Genomic DNA, 22,437 nt, shown 5'->3' on the forward strand with positions numbered 1-22,437 from the left:
CATATAGCCGACGATATATCGAGTACGAATAAACTCCCTAATCATTAGTAGAGGCCGCTATCGAGGCGGGCGGGATTAGGTGTTCGATCAAAAGAGCTTCCTAATACGTACCCTCACCCCTTACTCCAGATCTCCGTGAGCACCCGTGTTCATTGGCATCCACGAGAGTCATTCTAGACATAGAATGCTAAGGGTAACGATTGCTTAGTGTTCATGTCACTACTTTATGTCTTGACATGACATGAGGTATTCGAACGATTCCAATTTCCCATAAAAATTGGTGGCGACTCCATACAAAATGCAAACGCTTGTTTTCGAGCCCCTTCACCAAGCGCCCCCGTGGGCGGCCCGCTGTCCACAACTGGGTTTTATATATCCTTTTTATAACAACTCATCTAGTTGTTTCTTTAATTCTTTCAGTTCTGCGGGAGCCATCCTACAAGGGGCTTTTGAAATCGGTGTACTTCCAGGCACTAATTCAATAGTGAACTCCACTTCTCGGTATGGGGGTATTCCCGAAATTTCTTCAGGAAATACATCTGAGAATTCTTTAACCACTGGTATGTTGGTTATATCTGGCTCAAGTTTTGAAGGTTTAGAAATGTCACCTAGGTAACCGTTGCAACCTTGTCGTATTAATTTTAGTGCCTTTAGGAAGGATATTATTCTAACTTCTTTATAAGCTTTGTCATTTCGGAAAAACATTTTCTCTCCATCTGGCCTCATAATTGTTAATGACTTTTCGTGACAATTTAATATCACGTGATTCTTTGCAAGCCAATCCATTCCTAATACAATATCAAAATCTTGTAGGTTAAATTTAACAAGATCTGTGAGGAAGTATCGTTTCCCTATTGTTAAAACACAATCTTTATACAAGGTAGAACACTTAACTATCTCTCCCGTTGGTAATCCAATTGAAAGTCTTAAACCTTGATAGAGAGGTGTTAACTTTGACTTTTTACTTAACAATTCAGATATAAAGGAGTATGATGCTCCAGTATCAAATAAGACATTAACAGGAGTAGAGTTTAGAAAAAGGTTACCCGTAATCACGTCGTCATAAGATTCCACCTCCTGGGAATTCATTACATACATCCTTCCTCGAGTTGGGCCTGGTTTTTGAGCTTGGCGTCCCTGTGGTTTTCGAATAGATGTAGAAGGTGTAGATGTAGGATTATTTCCCGACACCATTGTCCTCCGTCTTGGACAATTATTCCTTACGTGATTTGGGCTTCCACATTCATAACATCGCAGGTTTAAAAGTCTACACTGACTGGAAGGGTGATTTGTGCCACCGCATCTGGCACAATTGGGTACCGGGTTTCTATCTTGGAATTGGTTATACGGAATCTTCCCAAAGTTTGGTGGTTTGTAAAAATTTCTCCCGTTAACTCGATCGTTTTCAAACTTTCTTTTATTCCCCACTTGTTCAACATCTTTTTCATTTATTATCCTTTCTGCATTTGTAGCCTTATCATACATGTCCTGATAGGCTGAACAAGTATGCGTAGATAACCTGTCGCGAAGATTCCAACCAAGTCCTCTTTCAAAGCGATTCATTCTTAATTCTTCTGTTGCAACCATATGTGGGGCAAATCGGGACAACTCCATGAACTCGGTGGCATATAACATGACTGACATTGACCCCTGTTCAACTTATTAAATTCTTCCTCTTTTTCTTTCCTAAGTGAGGGAGGATAAAACTTTGATCTCATAAGTTTCTTAAATTGAGTCCAATCAAATCCTTCCTCATTTTTTCTTTCTTTCACTGTTTCCCCACCATAAGTCAGCTTGCCCTACTAAGTAATATACCGCAAATTCCACCCTCCATTTTTCGAGGCATTGTATAACAGCAAAAAGTTTGTCAAGACTTCTTATCCAGTTTTCAAGTTCCACTGGATCTAATTTCCCATCGTAAGTTTTTGGATTACAATTTCCCATTTTCTTAAAATATTGAATACTATCTTCCTCATTATTAAGTTTGTTGTTCCTTATAGCTTCGCTTACTAAGGTGGCAAGATTTCTGATATCTGAATGATTATCAGATATTGATTGATCAACTTCTGAATTATTAGGGTTTGACATCCTATTAACCATAAAACACATGGATTAGATATTTACGAGTAAATAAAAAATATGTACATATACGTTGAAAACTCATTACAGTTATTATACATACACACTACAAACATATGTATACAATATTAACTAGTGTACATATATTATACATTCACACTATTTACCATTTTCTGAAAACATCGTTCTATTTACAAACTATATACCAAGATGGGGTGGTCATCCTTATTTATTCTACAATCCCCAACAGAGTCGCATACTTTCATTTTGTTTACTTATTTCCAACCTTTTTCCCAGTAACAACCATTGTTTAGGAACCTCTTAATCATTACTTCCAACGGAGCTCCACTCCTGTGTCACTGTACCATAGTCCTCATTATTACCAGTGTTTACTCCATTATATAAATTGTAATATTCCAAAACCAAGTAGTTGTGATCCGATTCATCGTCTGACGCGTAAACAACATTATTTTCCTCAAAAGTGGTAAGTTCTAAAGCCAATTATTCAAAAGTAGAAGACCATATGTCATAAATTAATCCAACATGAAAGTACTTGGAGTGATTGGGTACTCCATAAATAAGCATGTCGGAATATTTCTGTTTAAAAGTGGCCCATGGAATTGTGTCTGGCAAGGTCATAAGAAGACAATAAGCTTCATATGGTTCCTAGATGGAGTATAAAGGGGAATGGAATGCGTGATCCTTAAGAACCTTCCTTAAACGATCAATATGCGAGGAGACCTGGTCACCTGGCTTCATAGCTAAATCTTACAGATTTGATAGCGTCATACTACGTATTATAACAAAATATAACTAAATTAGTCAACAAAAAAGTATGGTCTCGTAGTAAGGTTTCTAAGTAATTCACAAAGGTTATTTATATTTCACATCATACATTATTTATGTACCTATACATTTTCGAGGGATAACGATTGCTAGTCACTGATTATCCGTCAAAATTTACATACTAACAACCACTAAACTATAAACCTAGTGAGCCGCCTTTTTAGTTTACATTATTTATATACATTGCCTAACAATATAACTGGTACTAACTTCCTAATTATCACTTTCTGAACCAAATTCTTCTTTTAGGGGATCAGTAGTGGGACTGTCATCCATATTTTCATTGGCCTTAGTACTTTTATTAGCATTTCTATGTTCATTCCCGTTATCTTCTGATTGATAAACAACTCTTTTTCTTTCAAGGGTTATGAGTTCCCAAACCAAGGCTTCAAAAGTGGGAACCCATATATCGTAAAATGCCCCTTTATGTAAGTATTTTGAATGATTTGGAGCCCTATTTACCACAAGATCATAGTATCTCTCCTTAAAAGTTTTCCATGGAATAATATTGGGCAGGGTTTTTATAAGACAGTCGGCCTTAAAAGGTTCACTCATAGAATATGCAGGGAACAAAACATTGTGTTCAGATAAGGCCTTCCTCAGCCGTGCCACGTGCTGTGATACTTTTTCGGATGGATCCATAACCAAATCATATGGGTGAGGTCTAGCCATCGTAGTTTCTATAACAAAACAAGTTTAAATATCAATGGCATAAAATTCATGGAGCTAAATGATTATAATAACACACATTAATAAAATCCTATGGTATCTACCCTCTCTCATTTTTTTTTATAGCTCTGATACCAATTTGTAACGCCCTGACATTTTAAGATAAAACAAGGAGTACAAAAGTAACCTTTTTATTTATTAACAACGTTTACAGAAATAAAAAGGAAAACAGAAAAATTGACCAAGGCGCTACCGCCGTATTTCCTCTACAGGAAATACAAGGTTATAATCTTAATTATTAACTTAACACTTGAAGGATTATATTATACAAGTCTATCTTATTTCACATTATTTTTAATACAGCACCAGTTCCTCCCACATTCTTACTCCCGCATTTCCTTAGCACAACAACCTGAAAAGAAATATGAAAGTAACGGATCAGCTAACCACAGGCTGAGTATGACTCCGGTTCCCTATAATGGCCTTACATTCCATTATTTTATTTATTATTATTTTTATTCTTCTCGTATGAGTCTCTCAAGAATACATATTATGGAACAAAGAGAATACTTAAAAAAAATGACACAAATCCTTCACTTATCATAATCATATCGGCCTACTATTACTGAAAAGAGACTTATTACGGAGTCAAGATTCCTCCAGCCTAAGTCCATTTTTGTGTACATAGTAGAAGAAATCCGGGTCTGAGACCCATCTCGGCTTTTGCCGGATAACATAATTAACGTTCATATGGGGCCATACTTTCCCATCCCCTCTTTGTTCATATGGGGTCATACTCCCCCCTTCCCCTCCTTCCATGTACACAGGACAAATTAATGTAGTCTCAATCCAATAATCGTATCCCGAATGCTACAATTGGCCAATGATGCATTATAACGACAGTACCCTTATAACTTTATAAGACAGTAAATAATATAATATGTGGGCAGTATAACGATTATAAGATGAAATTAACAATAAAACTAACATAACATGCTATTTCTACTATCTTATTTCAAATGTAAACAATTACTTATATCGACGAAGGGTTCCGAAATCATACCTTATTTTTAGAGAGAATTAGTGGTATAAATGAAATTTTATAACACACTTATCGCTTTCTTATTGGTATACGTATTCGAGTAAGATGATATATAAACTCGTAAAATGTTCTCAAAATAGTAATGCAAAGCTTACTATTTATAGTAAGTGGAAACTTAGCCTTGAAGAATTCTATTTGGATAAGATTCTCCTACGGAATTGCACGTAGCTTAGTACAAAATACATGGCATGCAAAGCTCTCAAACTACACGCCATAAGGCACGTTGCTTTTAGTGCCAAATCATAGTTCCGTCTTGTTATCTTATGTACCCGTCTTTTCGATATTAACTATATTTTCGTATTAGCGGATAATATAAAAAAAATATCATAAGGGTTAATTAATAATATATATTCTTACCCTTAATCCTTGTGCCCATATCAGAGGGGAAGAAAATAGCAAATTGGAGGGAGTATTATTATTATTATTATTATTATTATTATTATTATTATTATTATTATATACATTTTTTTTTTGAAATATTACAAAAAGGTCAAGGACGGAAATGGATTCTAGCCCATCAAGCATCAATGTCCCTACACCGTCTAGTTTTAATGTCCCAACCCCATATAGTTTAAATGTTGACGCTTACGAACGACCCGAAGGAAGGGAGGCAACGAAAAAGAAAAGGAAGGGTAAAGCTCATATGGCCGTGTCCGACTAGATGTTTACTTCGGAAGATATCTCAGTTATTGAAAGAAATAGACTATCAATGAAAGAGCAAGTTCAGCTTCGACAAAAAAGAATGGATGCAGATTTTAAAATCAAGAACTAAGAGTTCAATACCGGAGAACTAAAATGGATATGAATTAGCTAAACACATTGCTCTCGTAACAAGATTTAAACCCGAAAGATCAAGAAATGAAGGATAAGCTAATTGACAAATATATGTCCCAACTTTAATTAATTAATTATGTTTTAATTTAAGTCTTTAATGCTTTCTTTAATCATGAATCATCGGTTTTAAGCGAGCTACGGATTTAATCGGAAATAAGGAACAACAAAGATAGAGAACCAACAACAATTTAACACACAAATTAAGGGAACCAGCAGCGAAAATTAAACAAAATCGTTTGAACAACAATTTAACGACACCGAAATCGTTTGAACAACAGCGAAAATTAAACAAAATCGGGGATGAAGGCTATATTAAACAGCAGCAACACGGTTTAAATAAAATCAGCGAAAATTAAACAAAATCGGGGATGAATTATATTAAATAGCAGCAACACGGTTTAAGCTATTATAAAAAAAAAGCAACACATTTTAAGCATGTAAGATCTCGTGTGTGGACACAGGGGGCCCACGGGGTCGCTTGGGAAAACAAGCGTCTGCATTTGTGGAATCGCCACCAATTTATTATTGAAAATTGGAAACCGAATACTTCGCGTCATGTCAATCAAGACACAAAATAGTGACATACACACCAAGAACTCGTTACCCTTAGCATTCTATGTCTAGAATGACTCTCGTGGATGCCAATGAACATGGATGTTCATAGAGATCTGGAGTAAGGGGTGAGGGTACGTATTAGGAAGCTCTTTTGATCGAACACCTAATCCCGCCCGCCTCGATAGCGGCCTCTACTAATGATTAGGGAAATCATCTATACTTGATATGTTGTCGATTATATGAATGCAATGCAACATCCAATAAATTAATCCTAGCATGTGAGAATTAACTAAGTCGGTGAACACATAATTAGCACTCATTAATGTCGAATTAGGGTTTAGATTAATGACATGTGAAAACAAGTAAATAAATCATCTAATACGATAAAGATACAATAAATAAAAAGCTATAATTAAAATTACAATAATACAACGAATTCAATGATTTACGTCGAAAATACGTTTACAACGGATAATTTGAGAAAAATAATTGAAAATAAATTAGGTTAGAAAACACGAACAAATTAAGGGTGATAGTACGATTAATAGTCGATTAATACGTAAGCTAACGAATTAGGTCAAAGCAGGAACGGAAGTTCAGAGACAGAACTCAACCCGGAACAGGCGCAACAGTGCTGCATCCCTTGGAAGAGGCACAATGGTCACTGCGTCTGTTCCTGAGGTGAGTTCTGCTGTGAAGCCGGAACTGCATGTTGTTAATGTTCGTTGGTGATTTTAATGATTGATTATCGATATTAGACTCGGATGAAAATGTTAGCATATTATTTACATATGAATTGGTCGTAAAAGCAACAAAATACAAGTTAAAATGGATTATAATGATTTAAGATTTATTAATTACAAATTATAAACAAGTTAAAGTTAATTAGGGTGAATTAGGTTAAGTTATGAAGATGGAAACGATATGAAAAAAACAATGAAAACATGTACAAGAAACGGATTCCTGAAACTTGATATGAACGAATCGAGTCTCTAAAATCCGAGTTTGATGTTGGTAACGAAAACCCGCAAATATGGATTATTAGGGATTTAAGTCGGATAGAATTATTTAGGAACATGCATTAAAATTATTATATACGAACGAAATAAGAGGAAAAGACGGGAAGACGAAAGAAAGAAGATGAATTAACGAAGAACAGAGGAAGAAGAAGAAAAGCAGAAACTGCGGTAACCTCAGGAAGAGGCGCAACAGTTGCTGCGTTTCTTCTCGACGTCCGTCTCCTGTTAATCCGAAAAAACAGTTTGATAAAAGGTTTTGTAAATCGATTTTAAAGGTGTTATCGACGTAAATCTTACAATAATTAGTATAAAGAAAAGGTACAATAATAAAACATGGGATTTACACCCCCAGACTTACATGTTTGACGAAACGAGATTGACTAAGTTTACGATTAGTGATTGCTCTACTCAAATGTACGACGAAAGTGCCCTCGTAAGAGGAATTAAACTAGATTGATTAAATTGATTGAGTGGAGTTGGTCAAATTGGTCGGTCATGCAAAACAAGGCTGGTACTCAGAAGAATCCGAGCTTACGTGGTCCAAAGTTCAAGCACGTAGACGCCAATAAGCAAGAGCACGGTCTTAGAATGCAAAGGGAGAAAAGAAGGGCGGACACTCGCGTGAGAAATATGTGGAACAAAGGTCCCTATTTATACTAATCACACGGAGGAATTGGGTTTCGGTAAAACTTTGGAAATAAATCTCGAGAAGATTTGAAAATACGCATAAAGGAGTTGGGGAAGAGGCGCAACAACCACTGTGGCTCTTGGAAGAGGCGCAGCAGGTGCTGCGTCCTTTCTCCAGAAGTGTCCTCCTACGAAAGAAAGATTTTCCGCGTTTCTGTTATGCAATTGCGGTAGATCTCAACTTTCTTATTGTTTAAAATATAATTTCAGGATATATTTTGCCAAAAGATGAAAAGATTAAATTTATGGAATAGAAATATCCGGAATATTTCAGAACATTCTGACTCGGCATTTTAAACGGTTATTAGAAAATGAAGACGATTTTTGACCCGACTCCAAATGAACTCTAATTACTGTCAAAACGACTGTAATGGCACGTAGATGACGACCAAGGGGTAGACACAAGTATTTGAGCTATCACTTGACGATAAACTTACGAATTGTCATAAATTATTCCGTGTACCAAACATGCGGCCCAATCATCACCGGGTGGTTTGCGGGAGGTGCAGAAATGAGGTATCTACAGAGCCCCCACTTTGACTGAGGCTTGGACAAGGCAAAAGTCAATGTATAGCCATCAGGTCAATCGAAGATTACAACCTGACGACTATGGCGACGCGAGGCGACTCAAGGGGTCTGAGCCAAAGACCTATCGTCGGGAACATTTTAGAGTCTGTCGACTTCCAGGGATGGTCGTTTAAAGTCCATTAGAATACGTAAGGAGGCTCGCCAGCTATATGAAGAAACCATACCTGAGACTTCTTCTTTTCTTGAATGCCAAAAGGAAACAAAACGTAATATCGAAGGACAGCTGGACGTCGGTAGAAACTGCTGGGTGGAATCAGCTCGCGTCGGTCTCAAGCGAACTCCGGCAAAAAATCTTAAGGTTGAATATGATTGCGTCGGTCTCAAGCGAACTCCATGTCTCGAGAAGTGCAATCGGCTGTCATGAACTCTCGCTGGGAAAATAATTAAGGTGTGTCGAAACACCGTCGAAGAAACTCTACTCGTTGTTGCAAGAAAAGTCTTAATAAAGTACTGCGATGATTCATAGTCTGCTCGAAAATACGGGTCCGGACGAAGAACAAATATCAAACGGACCAAATATACGATATATGATGTTGGAGAAGAGGCGCACCAAAGATGGGCCCACAAATAATGAACTTATAACGAATTTTTGAAAATTGAGTTGGAGGGAAGCTGAGGAAGAGGTGCAGCAAGAGCTGCGACTCTTGGAAGGGGCGCAGCACCTGCTGCGTCTTTTCCTGGGTTCGTCCCTGTCTGAGTAAAAACTCGACAGAACCCGTGTTGTTTCATTATTCATAAAACACAAATTCTTCAAATCTCTCTCAAATTCCGACGATATTCTGCCAAAACTTGATCAAAATCTTGCATTTATCATGACTAATCAAGGTATGTGCCTTATTCTTACTTAATTATTAACATTTTACTTAATTTGAGGCGAGAAAATTATGGTTTTCAACCCTAATATGTCGCAAATTTGGGGCTTTTCCCCCAAATGGATTTGCCTTGTAGAATTGAAATTAGAAATGGACAATTGGTAGTGTAAGGAACATAACCATGTGTTCCTTTCGAATTTTTATTGAGTATTGAGCATTTGAGTAGAATTGAGATGGTTTCACAGCTATTTCGTAAACTGCTTCGGAAATGGTTTTAAGATTGCCCATTTGTGATGTAACTTGATATTTGGGATCCTTGTGTGATGGGTAAACTTCCCACCATCTCGGATTTTTGATTCGTGACGGCTTTTTCAGGACACTTTTCTAGGGCATAATCACCGTTATGGTGAAATGCTGCCGAAATTTCGACTCAAACCCATTACTAGACTTGAACTTAGACTTGAATTGACCCATTTTACCACATGAGCGGTCGGGTTTTGAAATAAATGGCCAAAGATGGCGAGAAAAGACCATTTTCGGAGTTTGAAAGCTTAAAAATACCTTGACTGAGGCTCGCCGTCCCTTGACGCAGCCTAACAAGCTCTAATTTTGCAGGTGACGAGGCTTCTATATCAGGGAGGGCTCCCATGGACGTGGATACTGACTTCGACTCTTCTGTTACTTTTGAGGAGGTGTTAGAGGAGGCTTTTGCTGCGGAGGTTGCTGAGGAGGAGGCTGCTGAGGAGGAGGCCCCGAGGCGGGCCAACGTCGGATGAAGTGGTCTCAAGCTAGTGAGGGCACCTGGGTGGGCTGGGAAATGGGATGGTCATCATCTCATTTTGTAACACCCCGATTTATGAAGGAGCCTTTAACAAGACATTCCCTAATAAACCGGACTGTTACAATCTCGGTTTCCCGAGGTAGTGAATAACAAAATAAACTCCAAGGCAAATTATATAATTACTTTAACTTAACTATTACAAAACCTCTTTTACATAAATTTCAAAGAACTAGCATAAATAATAGTGAAAGTCTTCTAAATAATGATCTAGCTACTAAGTCTTCTGATCCAGCGTCTCACGCCCATCAAGCTCCCATCCTATCTCATAACCTGTCAAGTCTGCTCCCCAATATTTGGATCATCACAGGTGTTTACGAATACAGAGGGTCAACCACGAGGTTGAGTAGGGAATACAATGAAACAACAAAGTATGATATGCATGCTCCTCCGTCACCTCCACCTCCACCTCAACTCATATCTCATAACCCGTACAACCCAGCCATACCGATCCCCGGTAGACTATATATCGACCGTAGCCGATCCGCGACTCGCGGTGAGGACACCAGGGCAAGTCTTGCAGAACCCGCCTGGGCCTTATCACAACATCATCATCACTACACTACATCACCACAACATCCTCCATCTCCAATGCATATGAATGCTCAAGAAATTAATGCAACACAATATGTATACATTGAACTGGTAAATCATAGAATCATGCCGGTTACCGAATGTTGTGATAATATACTCAATACGATCAATTCAGTCAAGCACATTCCAGGATATGAATCATAACATGAATCAACAACCACGAATCCAGTCAACGTTCACAGTTTGGTCATATGAAACACAAACAAGTCAACACAATTCAACAACAATGATAATAAGTCAAGTGTATTTCCCTACCTCGATCATGATCAAATAGTTGGGTGCTCAGTAATATTCCACAACAATTCGCCCTCTGAAAGATAAATAAATGATAAACTATTACTTAAACCATTCCCGTTCCCAAAATAGAAAGTTACTAAAATAGAAACCTCTTAAAATGGAAAGTTTCCTTAAATGGAAACTTTCCCGATCTAGCAGCTTTTCCATTTTAACAAACCCGGCTCAAACCCGTCTCTAAACATTTTAAATGACTCGGGAATTAAATTAGCTAATTAAGAATACGATAAATAAAAGATAAAACGAGTTATACGATCAAGAAAATCGAAACAAACATTGAATAATCCTATCAACCCGACTCTTATAACCCGCGCCTTCACTCTCGCCCACACCCCTCACGCGCCGCCTAAACCACCACGACAACCACCAGGCCTGCTCCCCTCTTCGACCCCACCACCAACAACCGACCCCAACCTGGTCGACTGCCGCCGGCGAGTCGAACCAGGGCCGTCATTTGGCCTGGTTCACCACCGTGCCTCACCAAACGCCCCCTGTCCTCGACTCACAACCACCGCAGCCATCACCTAACCCCTGCCAAACCACCACAGCCCTGCTCGCCGTCAGACCACGCACCCAGACGCCGTGGCACCGCCGTTTCGACCTCCCCCGAGTCCACGGTGGTGCCACCCCAACCTAACCATCTAAACCCGCCTGAAAACCCCTGCTTAAACCCGTCTCGATTGTCTCGTCGACAAAGCCTCTGCCGCCATTTCCACCGCCTACAATCACCCTAACCGCCACCAACAGGGGCGCCTCAAACCACCCAATACAATTTCCCGACACCAACCACCATTACCACCTCCCTGAGACACAGGGTGACAACCAAAACCACCCGACAAACGACAAAAGAGAAAAAGAAAGGGGGACTGCTTACCTAAACTGCCACGTAAACCACCACCACGGCCGCCTCAAGTGTCGACAACCACTCTATGCTCTTCCTTGCTGCGCCGTCAACACCCACACTCACTCTCGTTGCTCTCGATTTGCGTGAAGGTTGGGATTTGTGTTTTGAAATGAGGGAGGCGGGTGAGGGAGGAGTGTTTGTAGAGCTAGGGTAAAAATTTAGGTTAAAGATTAGGTTAGATGGTAAATGGGTCATGGGTAACGTGATTGGGTAAATGGGTAAGCTAACGTGACTTCGTTCAGTTAACCTGTCTCAACAAGTTTACGAATAACTCGATCTTACGATATCAATACGACTAAACAATTAACTCGACTCAGTTAGCGATATAAAATACGGGGTATTACAGTCTTCCCCCCTTAAAATGAACTTCGTCCCGAAGTTCGCTCATCTATCAAACCTCCACGCATCACCGTGGTTACCAAAACAGATTTTCTAATATAAGAACTCATGAACTTAGGCCCATAAAACAAAATGTTACATTCTACCCTCCTAAAAAGAAAGTTACGTCCCAGAACTTACTTCATGCAAACATATCACCACGAATCATTCCATCATGCTACTACCGTCGTTCACCTCAAACTATCAGAGCACCATAACAGTAGTTTAATTACACAACATAGAGAACTCATTTGTATGGGTACCACACAACGAAACATCAACTTGATCAAAACCACAATCTACAACTTGATCAAAACCACAATCTATAAACAAGTGCAACATAAACATTAAGATTTTACAATCCTACCCAACTAAAAACATGGTTACGTCCTCGTAACCTCTTTTCAACTTTCATATTCCTATGCAACAAAATCCCTGTCAACACATGTAACAGAAAAGAACACATGATAAGAGATTGCGCAGTAACATTAAAGTCGAAAACAAGGTTTTATTATGGAATTAACTGATTGTCAACAAGTAACACTTATTACTTAGCTCATGCTTGACTTAAAAACACAACATCAAACTAAAAGAACAGCAAGAAAGGAGCTAAAGGTTTACACGGTTTCATAACAGATCGATCATGGCGTTACTAGCTCTAACCTAACAGTTCTTAGGTCGCGCTTACTCTGATTCTGGTGACTTCTATGTCATTCCCTTCCTGGTTCACCTCTTCCCCAAAGTCTGGCTTGGGTGGTTCAGTCGTACTTTCGGCATCAGGTACATTAGCGTAAAATTCGTATCTCAGTGCTTTGATATAAAGTCAAAGGTATGCTCGGGCGGGTAACTGGCCCCGCAGCAGTAATTGGGGTCACGGCATAACCTCATGCAATGGGTGGAAAACTCTCTCATATAGAAGTGTTTTCTGTCCTTTAGTATGCCAGAGTCAGGGATAGTATCGATAAGGGTATACGCTCTTAACTGAGTATTAGTTAAGTACTCAGGGTGCCCATTATGGCCATACTTGTCCATGGCAGCACAAAGTTTCTCACAATGCTCATTGAAGTCAGCATCAAGTGACATGTAACAGTCTCGCGGGTGTACATTGTAGGGATCCATCCTACAAAGTGGAAAGTTAAACAAATTAAGACACAAGGGTGCTACCGTAGAAGGGTGTTAAGATAAAGGATTCATTCACAAGGTTTAAGTGTGCGAAAGTTATATAACAAGTTTTCGTAGTAGTCATGTTGTAATACCAGGGTTTTGGTCAACTCAAGATCATCACAGTTCGCATTATCTACCAGAGAACAACAACCTTAGGAAGATCAACCACAAGGATACACGTATACCAGCATACAATCTAACATTGACCCCACCAAATTCCTCTCCCAAGTCAAAACTATTACTAATTCCGAACAATTGAACCATATGCGCATTCATTCCGCCCTACTACTAATCAATCACCAGGAGTATTAAAACATGCGGTGCATATGCACTACTTAAACACTTTGAAACCATAGAAAACGTAACACGTAATCAAAACCATTTGACTCATCAGACATGCAACACGAGGGTTAGTCAGTTTGTATGATATAAATTCTGAAAACATATTTCCCAATAAAAGTTACAACATATGATCCATGACAACAACTACATTACTTCCATATCCCCCATGTGTTTAACATTTTAGCAACCATATCGTTCAGTTGTGTCCAGCAACTTAGTATAACTCCTTTTCAGCAAAACAAAAGATATCGCATAAATAGCTCAGACATACACATTTGCCCTCATATACTTTGTAGAACCTTATCTATGATAAAAGATTAGCAACTTGAACAACTTCTCCGATTTGCACGATTTGAATAATTAGGCAACTCGTAGGCTCAATTGAATGTAACTATAACGACTATCATTTAAACCAACGCATATCATGTGAATCATCAAAGGGTTATCCCATTATAATTGCCAACATAGTTATCATAAACAATCTTCATTAGAATATAATTGATAGCAACGACTCGAGAATATAGGTATGTCAAATGTCGTGCTACATCAAACAGTTTCCTTGATATCACTCCCATATGACTGCAAGAATCACTTTAGCATTTTATGACAGTATAATAACGAGCATATCCAATAAGGAATAACAACACTGTTTATTATCATGTCATAGGTTTAGGTTCAACTGAAATAATTTAATGCGATGAAGGTATTAAATATAACTATGGGCACACAAACCCACATTAAAGACATTAGAACTCAGATGGCATACCACATGTGTGAACATTTAGACATACTCATTACTACCATCCATGTGTAAACATTTAAACATAATTATTATAAATATTCATGCGGGTATATTAGAACAATCAAGTTAACATTTAACGCCACCAACTTTACCAAGATATGACAATATAGCTTTATATTTATATATATCCGACCACTATACAAATATGATGAACACCAGAGATATTACAACATGGCAAGCATATATAAAATATGCAAACAACCGGACTCGTATAAAACATTTCACCCTCGATTAAGGATCAAATTATGCTATTCTATCTCACTCATACTATCATGCCAACAATGTTATCAACTAAGCTTTAATTTTATCACTTATTAAGATACATAACTACTGAACATACGTGCTACTATCGTCATATGAAAACATTATAAGGTCACATTAATAAGGCTCATGAAATAACCAAACAATTGTATGAAAACTCAACATAGAACACACATTTTACAAGTCATGATTCACGTTGTAACTTCCAAGACCACGAACAAATAACCGTCCGATTAAAACTTGATTCATATTACTTTTATAAAATACGGAGAGTTACAAATACAGGGGAAAAAGAATTAGGTCTAAAGCACAAGAATTCTATTTTTAAAGAATTTTACAACTCAGTTGGTCCAAATAAGTATGTGACAGCAATTGGTCCGAAACTTGGGTCAGTTTGCAAAACTTACTATTTAATATAGAGACATCAAGAATTTTCGTGGCTCATCAATTTGAAAACATATGCGAATCTTATGATCGATGGAGTTAGAATTATGCAAAAATTATTAATACAATTTAAATGAGGATTTTTACAAAATCGTTGGTCAAAACATCACTGCACATGAACTTCCTGACCACAGCCCACTAAAATATTTATTACTCCTAATCCGTATATCCTATAAGCATGAAACTAACGCCAAATGAACACTAACTCACAAGGCTATCTCTCATAAAATTTTCATCCATAGGCAATAAACAGAAAAGAAATGGTAGTAAGTTCAATTAAAGAGTAAAATCAAACAAAACGAGTTTCAGCACTAGGTCATTCTTTACTATGTTACAAGCTCTTATGAACATACTATGTATACTAACCCATCCCAACTTAAATCTCACACTTTGTGCTTACGTAAACATCTATCCCATAGAATCCCTTCGCATCTCGATCTACTCCTGACATCTAAATCACGATTGCTATGACTAGAAACATGCACTTCAATAGTGTTTCAGATTACTATCACAATACTATACTAGCATGGCTTCGGGATCACATAACCGCATATCGCTAGACATATTAGCTCTATCAACACGTCATTCAACATCCATGCAAATAAATATCATCAATTCGCAATTATTTTCACGCTCACGATTACCACAATCCAACACTTCATTGATTATCAACCAGAACACGAAAATTTATTTCTCATCTCCACAACATCATATGATCACGTCATCATTCATACAAAATACTTACTGTAACGTCGTCCTGCAGAATGGTTAGAATATATGGGTCTCAAGGTATACATCAGCTCGATTATATCCAAGGTTTTACTTCTAATTACCCCATTCACTCAATTTATCTCGGGTTACCTGGCTCAAAACTGAGAGGGCAAAAGAGCACGTATTAAGGGCGCCTTCTTAACCGCACTGTGAGCTCCTAACAGTTCCTACCCAGGGGTTCATTTTATTTAGACACTTCCTACGTTCATTGAGTTCATTGGTTTAGGCCTGAGGATCGTTCGCTCTGATACCACTTTGTAACACCCCGATTTATGAAGGAGCCTTTAACAAGACATTCCCTAATAAACCGGACTGTTACCATCTCGGTTTCCCGAGGTAGTGAATAACAAAATAAACTCCAAGACAAATTATATAATTACTTTAACTTAACTATTACAAAACCTCTTTTACATAAATTTCAAAGAACTAGCATAAATAAAAGTGAAAGTCTTCTAAATAAAGATCTAGCTACTAAGTCTTCTGATCCAGTGTCTCACGCCCATAAAGCTCCCATCCTATCTCATAACCTGTCAAGTCTGCTCCCCAATATTTGGATCATCACAGGTGTTCACGAATACACAGGGTCAACCACGAGGTTGAGTAAAGAATACAATGAAACAACAAAGTATGATATACATGCTCCTCCGTCACCTCCACCTCCATCTCAACTCATATCTCATAACCCGTACAACCCAGCCATACCGATCCCCGGTAGACTATATATCGACCGTAGCCGATCCGCCACCGCACTTGTTGAGGACACCAGGGCAAGTCTGCGCAGAACCCGCCCGGGCCTTATCACAACATCATCATCACCACACCACATCACCACAACATCCTCCATCTCCAATGCATATGAATGCTCAAGAAATTAATGCAACACAATATGTATATCATTGAACTGGTAAATCATAGAATCATGCTTAAGCTTCGAATGTTGTGATAATATACTCAATACGATCAATTCAGTCAAGCACATTCCAGGATATGAATCATAACATGAATCAACAACCACGAATCCAGTCAACGTTCACAGTTTGGTCATATGAAACACAAACAAGTCAACACAATTCAACAACAATGATAATAAGTCAAGTGTATTTCCCTACCTCGCATCATGATCAAATAGTTGGGTGCTCAGTAATATTCTACAACAATTCGCCCTCTGAAAGATAAATAAATGATAAACAATTACTTAAACCATTCCCGTTCCCAAAATAGAAAGTTACTAAAATAGAAACCTCTTAAAATGGAAAGTTTCCTTAAATGGAAACTTTTCCGATCTAGCAGCTTTTCCATTTTAACAAACCCGGCTCAAACCCGTCTCTAAACATTTTAAATGACTCGGGAATTAAATTAGCTAATTAAGAATACGATAAATAAAAGATAAAACGAGTTATACGATCAAGAAAATCGAAACAAACATTGAATAATCCTATCAACCCGACTCTTACAACCCGCGCCTTCACTCTCGCCCACACCCCTCACGCGCCGCCTAAACCACCACGACAACCACCAGGCCTGCTCCTCTCTTCGACCCCACCACCAACAACCGACCCCAACCTGGTCGACTGCCGCCGGCGAGTCGAACCAGGGCCGTCATTTGGCCTGGTTCACCACCGTGCCTCACCAAACGCCCCCTGTCCTCGACTCACAACCACCGCAGCCATCACCTAACCCCTACCAAACCACCACAGCCCTGCTCGCCGTCAGACCACGCACCCTGACGCCGTGGCACCGCCGTTTCGACCTCCCCCGAGTCCACGGTGGTGCCACCCCAACCTAACCATCTAAACCCGCCTGAAAACCCCCGCTTAAACCCGTCGATTGTCTCTCGTCGACAAAGCCTCCCGCCGCCATTTCCACCGCCTACAATCACCCTAACCGCCACCAACAGGGGCGCCTCAAACCACCCAATACAATTTCCCGACACCAACCACCATTACCACCTCCCTGAGACACACGGTGACAACCAAAACCACCCGACAAACGACAAAAGAGAAAAAGAAAGGGGACCGCTTACCTAAATCGCCACGTAAACCACCACCACGGCCGCCTCAAGTGTCGACAACCACTCTATGCTCTTCCTTTCTTGTGCGCGTCAACACCCACACTCACTCTCGTTGCTCTCGATTTGCGTGAAGGTTAGGATTTGTGCCGCTGAAATGAGGGAGGCGGGTGAGGGAGGAGTGTTTGTAGAGCTAGGGTAAAAATTTAGGTTAAAGATTAGGTTAGATGGTAAATGGGTCATGGGTAACGTGATTGGGTAAATGGGTAAGCTAACGTGACTTCGTTCAGTTAACCCGTCTCAACAAGTTTACGAATAACTCGATCTTACAATATCAATACGACTAAACAATTAACTCGACTCAGTTAACGATATAAAATACGGGGTATTACACATTTGGGCAGCGGAGAGTCACCTGTCCTATAGGACGGTGAAGAGTTTGGTAAACCTTAAACTCATCATTCTCTCTTCATTTTTCTTTATTCATTTATTTGTTATTTCATTTCTCTTTCACTTCAAGCTAAAGATAGTTTTGCATCGAATCAATATAGGAAGCTGGGAACATGAGGTCCTTTTCCGGCTACACAGCGATGATGGAGGCCTACGAGAGACTGTCAGAGGAGGAGCAGGCCATCATCGAGCTAGGAGCTTTCAGAGCTTTGGTGGGAGCGTGGAGGGAGATCAAGGGAAGGAAGTTTCGGGCTAACCTTTGCCTGGTTCGAGCCTTCCTTGATCGGTATTGGGACACGACCTCGACTTTTCACATGCCGTTTGGTGAGGTCGGGGTCACTCTGGAGGACTACGACATGATTTCTGGTTTGCTGTGCGGAGAGGAGGTTGTGGTGTGGTCGTCGACGGCCATGAGGGTGGACTCGGTCGAGGCTAGGAGGCTGATCGGCTGGAACCTAGCGGCATTTGCTGCTACGGTTCCCGGGCTAGTGCCGAGTACTTACGTTAGGGATTACTTTGCGGGTAAGACCCGGCGTTGGTGACGATAAATGGGAGGGAGGTGGCTCCTCCTCCTTGTACTGCGGAGTAGAGGGCTCGCCTGTGGCTCTTGTGGTTCTTGTCTTCACTCTACCTTGGAAACAAGGGGAGAGGCTGTCGACGAAGCTTCTTCCCTTCCTTTCTGACCTGAGTGACCTAGGTCGCTAGGACTGGGTCACTCCTGGCTTTGCGGTCCTCACACGCTACATAAGGGCCATGGTTCGTCCCGAGCTGGTGGAGAAGGGGACTTCTCTTGCTACTGTCGTTCCTGGGCTGTTGTTGGAGGTAAGAACCTTCACTTCGTATCCCGAAAGATCATTTCTTCTTCTTTTTATCGAATCGTGAAAGATCGTCATCGATTGTCTTGTTTTGCAGGCGTGGGTGTACTCCTACTTTTCGGGTTTTGCGCCCAAGAGGACGGAGCCTGGACCGAGAGCTTATCTCGTTGTGAGGGATTGGGTGATGTGTCGTACGAAGAGCCAGTATTCTTCTTACGATGTCTGTTGACAGGGCGTGAATGCCCTGTAGTTGAGTGGCGTAAGTATTCTGAATCACTTTTCCTTTACTCATCGTCTCTTAGAAATGATCATAGGAATGACCTCTTGTTTGCTTATCTTAGTGGGTGCCTCGGCCCTGGGTGGACTACCCTGACGCTCCTCCTTTTGTGGCTGAGGTCCTCCGACCTAGGAGCTCGAGTCGGTTGCTGTTGAGGACGTCGATGGGTCCAGTGTAGTATCTGGGCGAGCGTTTGACTCGTCAGTGCTCTCGTGATGCTTTCACGGTTCCCATCGATCCTCCTCGGACGATGTTTAGGGAGCCTTCTGACGCTGAGAGGGAGGCTGACCTGGCATACGTCAGTGGCGACGCTCTTCTTCTTCCCGGTGAGGAGTACTCTCTGTTTGTTCGTTGGAGGTTGGCGTACTGGCGGTCGGTCGTGGTAAGTGTTTCGTTTTCCCTTTTTGAGTTAACTTGACAAAAAATGATGAATGATCATAGAATAAAGACTTCATTTTAATTTTGCAAGAGGTTGAGGAGGCGGGCGTCGAGACTCCAGCGTACCCCGAGACCTTTGAGTACACCGACGCGGCGGGGATGACGATGATCTCCGAGCTCCACGACTTTGGCGAGGCGGTGACCGATGCTGGTCTGGATGAGTGGCAGCACTTGGTTAGGAGGGTAAGCCCTTGATTTAGCTTTTGTTGTTGTATAATAATACATTCGTCCATTTCATTGAAAATCCTTGTTTATTGAAATGCAGGTGGCGTCATCCCGGTACGTGGCATTGTGGAGGGTGGCCAACTGGCTTTGAGCTACTGCCATCGAGGCACTTGCTGGCGGCCGAGGACGACAGGTATGAACCTTTTATTTAGTTTATTTCAAATTCTGTTGTAATTTCTCGTACTTGAAATGACTGAAATGAGGTATTTCTTTGTCATTTGCAGAGGGAGCGTGACCTGGACCAGGAGCTGGCACGGTCCTAGGAGGAGACGGCTCGCCTGTTGAGGGAGTTAGAGGTTCGGGATGCCGAGATTGCTGCTCTTGAGGCGAGGGTCACCGAGCGTGGCGATGACCAGGAGTAGTGGTCTTTGTTTTTTTTTGTTGCCTTCACATTTTGTACATTTAGGACTTCATTTTGGACTTTTGGAACTTGCTTTGGGCAGGAGCCCCTGGTTTGATGTTCATATGGCATTTTGATTGTATATATATTGGCCTGAGTGCCTTTGCTGCTGGGTTGTCTTGTTTGTTCCTGCAGGTTAGCTTTGAACAGGTTTGGTAGATGACGGTTTACGCCGTCATGCTGCCAAAATTTACATAGAAATTGCACATAGAACACATATTGTATACATATGGCTTGAACTAGCGCAAACCAAGGAAAAGGCATAAAAATGAAAAAAAATGAAAATTTTTTTTTTGCAAAAAATGACCGGACGATAGGGAGGAAATAACCGGACGGTAGGGAGGGCTACCCCCTAAAAAAAATGAAAAAAGAAATGTATAAGTTTGAAATGAAATGTGAAATGGGAGTGAAATGATTCCCCCAAAAAAGAAAATAAAATGAAATGGGTAAGTGTGCTTATTTGACGAAAATGTCGATTTCGTCTCGAGAAGCGTGCCCGCAAGATTAGGAAACATAAAATATGGTAATCGACGGAATTACCAAAATAATAACCCATAGGAATAGGAAATTATGCCCGAAGGAAATTAGGAAAGATACAACGCGGAAAAATCACAGAAATCCTCTGAGGAAGAGGCGCAACACGAGCTGCGATCCTTCGAAGAGGCGCAACAAGTGCTGCGCCATTTCCCCAGTTCGCCAGTTCTGACGGATTTTAGGAAAGAACTTTTAGTATAAATATAGACGTTGAGGGAGCTTTTATTCACATAATTCTTCCGTTCTTCTTTCGTCTATTATATAAAACTCTCCTTAAAATATACATCATGGATGCTTTGGAGAACCGTCTCAAAGAATGGACAAACGAATTTACAAATGTCGAGAAGCATGATATGGGTGCTTTCAATGTTGGATCAATCTTGAGTTTGAAACTGGTGAACGTTGTAAAACCATTCTTGGATGCTTGTCTCGAATAATGGGACCCTAATTACCACGTGTTTACCTTCTCCGGTGGTGATATCTGTCCGTTTCCTGAGGAAATTGCTACAATTGGAGGATGGAATCCGGAATATATGCCTGCTATAATCTCTAGCTCTCAATGGTACAAAAACAAGTTTAGAGATTTGCTTGGACTAACTAGAGCCAAGGTTGACCGTCTGGTGACCTCAAAAGGGGTCCGAATGCTTGATACTATTGACCGATATATAAGTAGGGAAGACCCTTCGATCTCTTATACGGCGAGGCGTAGAGCATTCGGGTTTTACCTATTGCATGGTTATGTCCTCCAAGGGCATGTGGATAAAGAAATGAGAGGAGATCCTCGTTACTTGAGCTTTGTTGAGCAAATGGAGCTGCGCAGGAGCCCAGCTTCTCTGTGCCTAGGAGAGATCATTTTGGGGTTGGATAACAGGAAAGCCAACCGCAAGCTTCCTTATTTGGAAGTCCGATCATTTTGCAGGTAAGAACGCAACCCTTTCTTCTTCTTCTTTTTTTCGTTTTTTTCGTTTTCGTTGAACTTTAATTCCTGTCTTTGGTAGGTTTGGCTCATGGAGCGTCTGCGGTTGATCGAGCCCCCAGCTAATGTACCCGGATACCATGCTCGGCCGATTGCGATGAGGACCAGACTCTATATGGTGGACTTCACTCGAGTGTGCAACTATTGGCAGAATAAGCTGAAGAATGAAGATGTTCCTTTGATCAGATGGGTTGTGCCATGGTGGCATTTGAAGTCAGTTACTGGAGTGTCATCTTTGGATCCTACTCGATCGGTGCGCATTCCTAGCTTGGAATTTATGTTATGCATCTTCCCGGAGAGATTGATGAGGCAGGTGGGCCTTATACAGACG

The 22,437-nt window shown here is 40.4% G+C and overlaps 2 protein-coding genes across 2 annotated transcripts in view; both read right to left on the reverse strand.

Moving 5' to 3' along the window:
• The window catches only part of LOC141653233 (pre-mRNA-splicing factor ATP-dependent RNA helicase DEAH1-like), a 221,466-nt gene that overhangs the window by 63,671 nt on the left and 135,358 nt on the right, over positions 1-22,437 (reverse strand). The window lies entirely within an intron of this gene.
• On the reverse strand, positions 382-1,644 carry LOC141651227 (uncharacterized). Its single transcript, XM_074458946.1, has one exon. It carries the CDS (start codon positions 1,642-1,644, stop codon positions 382-384), a length of 1,263 nt encoding a protein of 420 aa, XP_074315047.1.

The sequence above is a fragment of the Silene latifolia genome, chromosome 4 (genome assembly GCF_048544455.1).
Source record: "Silene latifolia isolate original U9 population chromosome 4, ASM4854445v1, whole genome shotgun sequence".
Lineage (NCBI taxonomy): Eukaryota > Viridiplantae > Streptophyta > Magnoliopsida > Caryophyllales > Caryophyllaceae > Silene > Silene latifolia.

Excerpts from the sequence above, each read along its gene's own strand:
- LOC141651227 (XM_074458946.1), bottom strand. The coding sequence starts at position 1,644 with ATGTCAGTCATGTTATATGCCACCGAGTTCATGGAGTTGTCCCGATTT.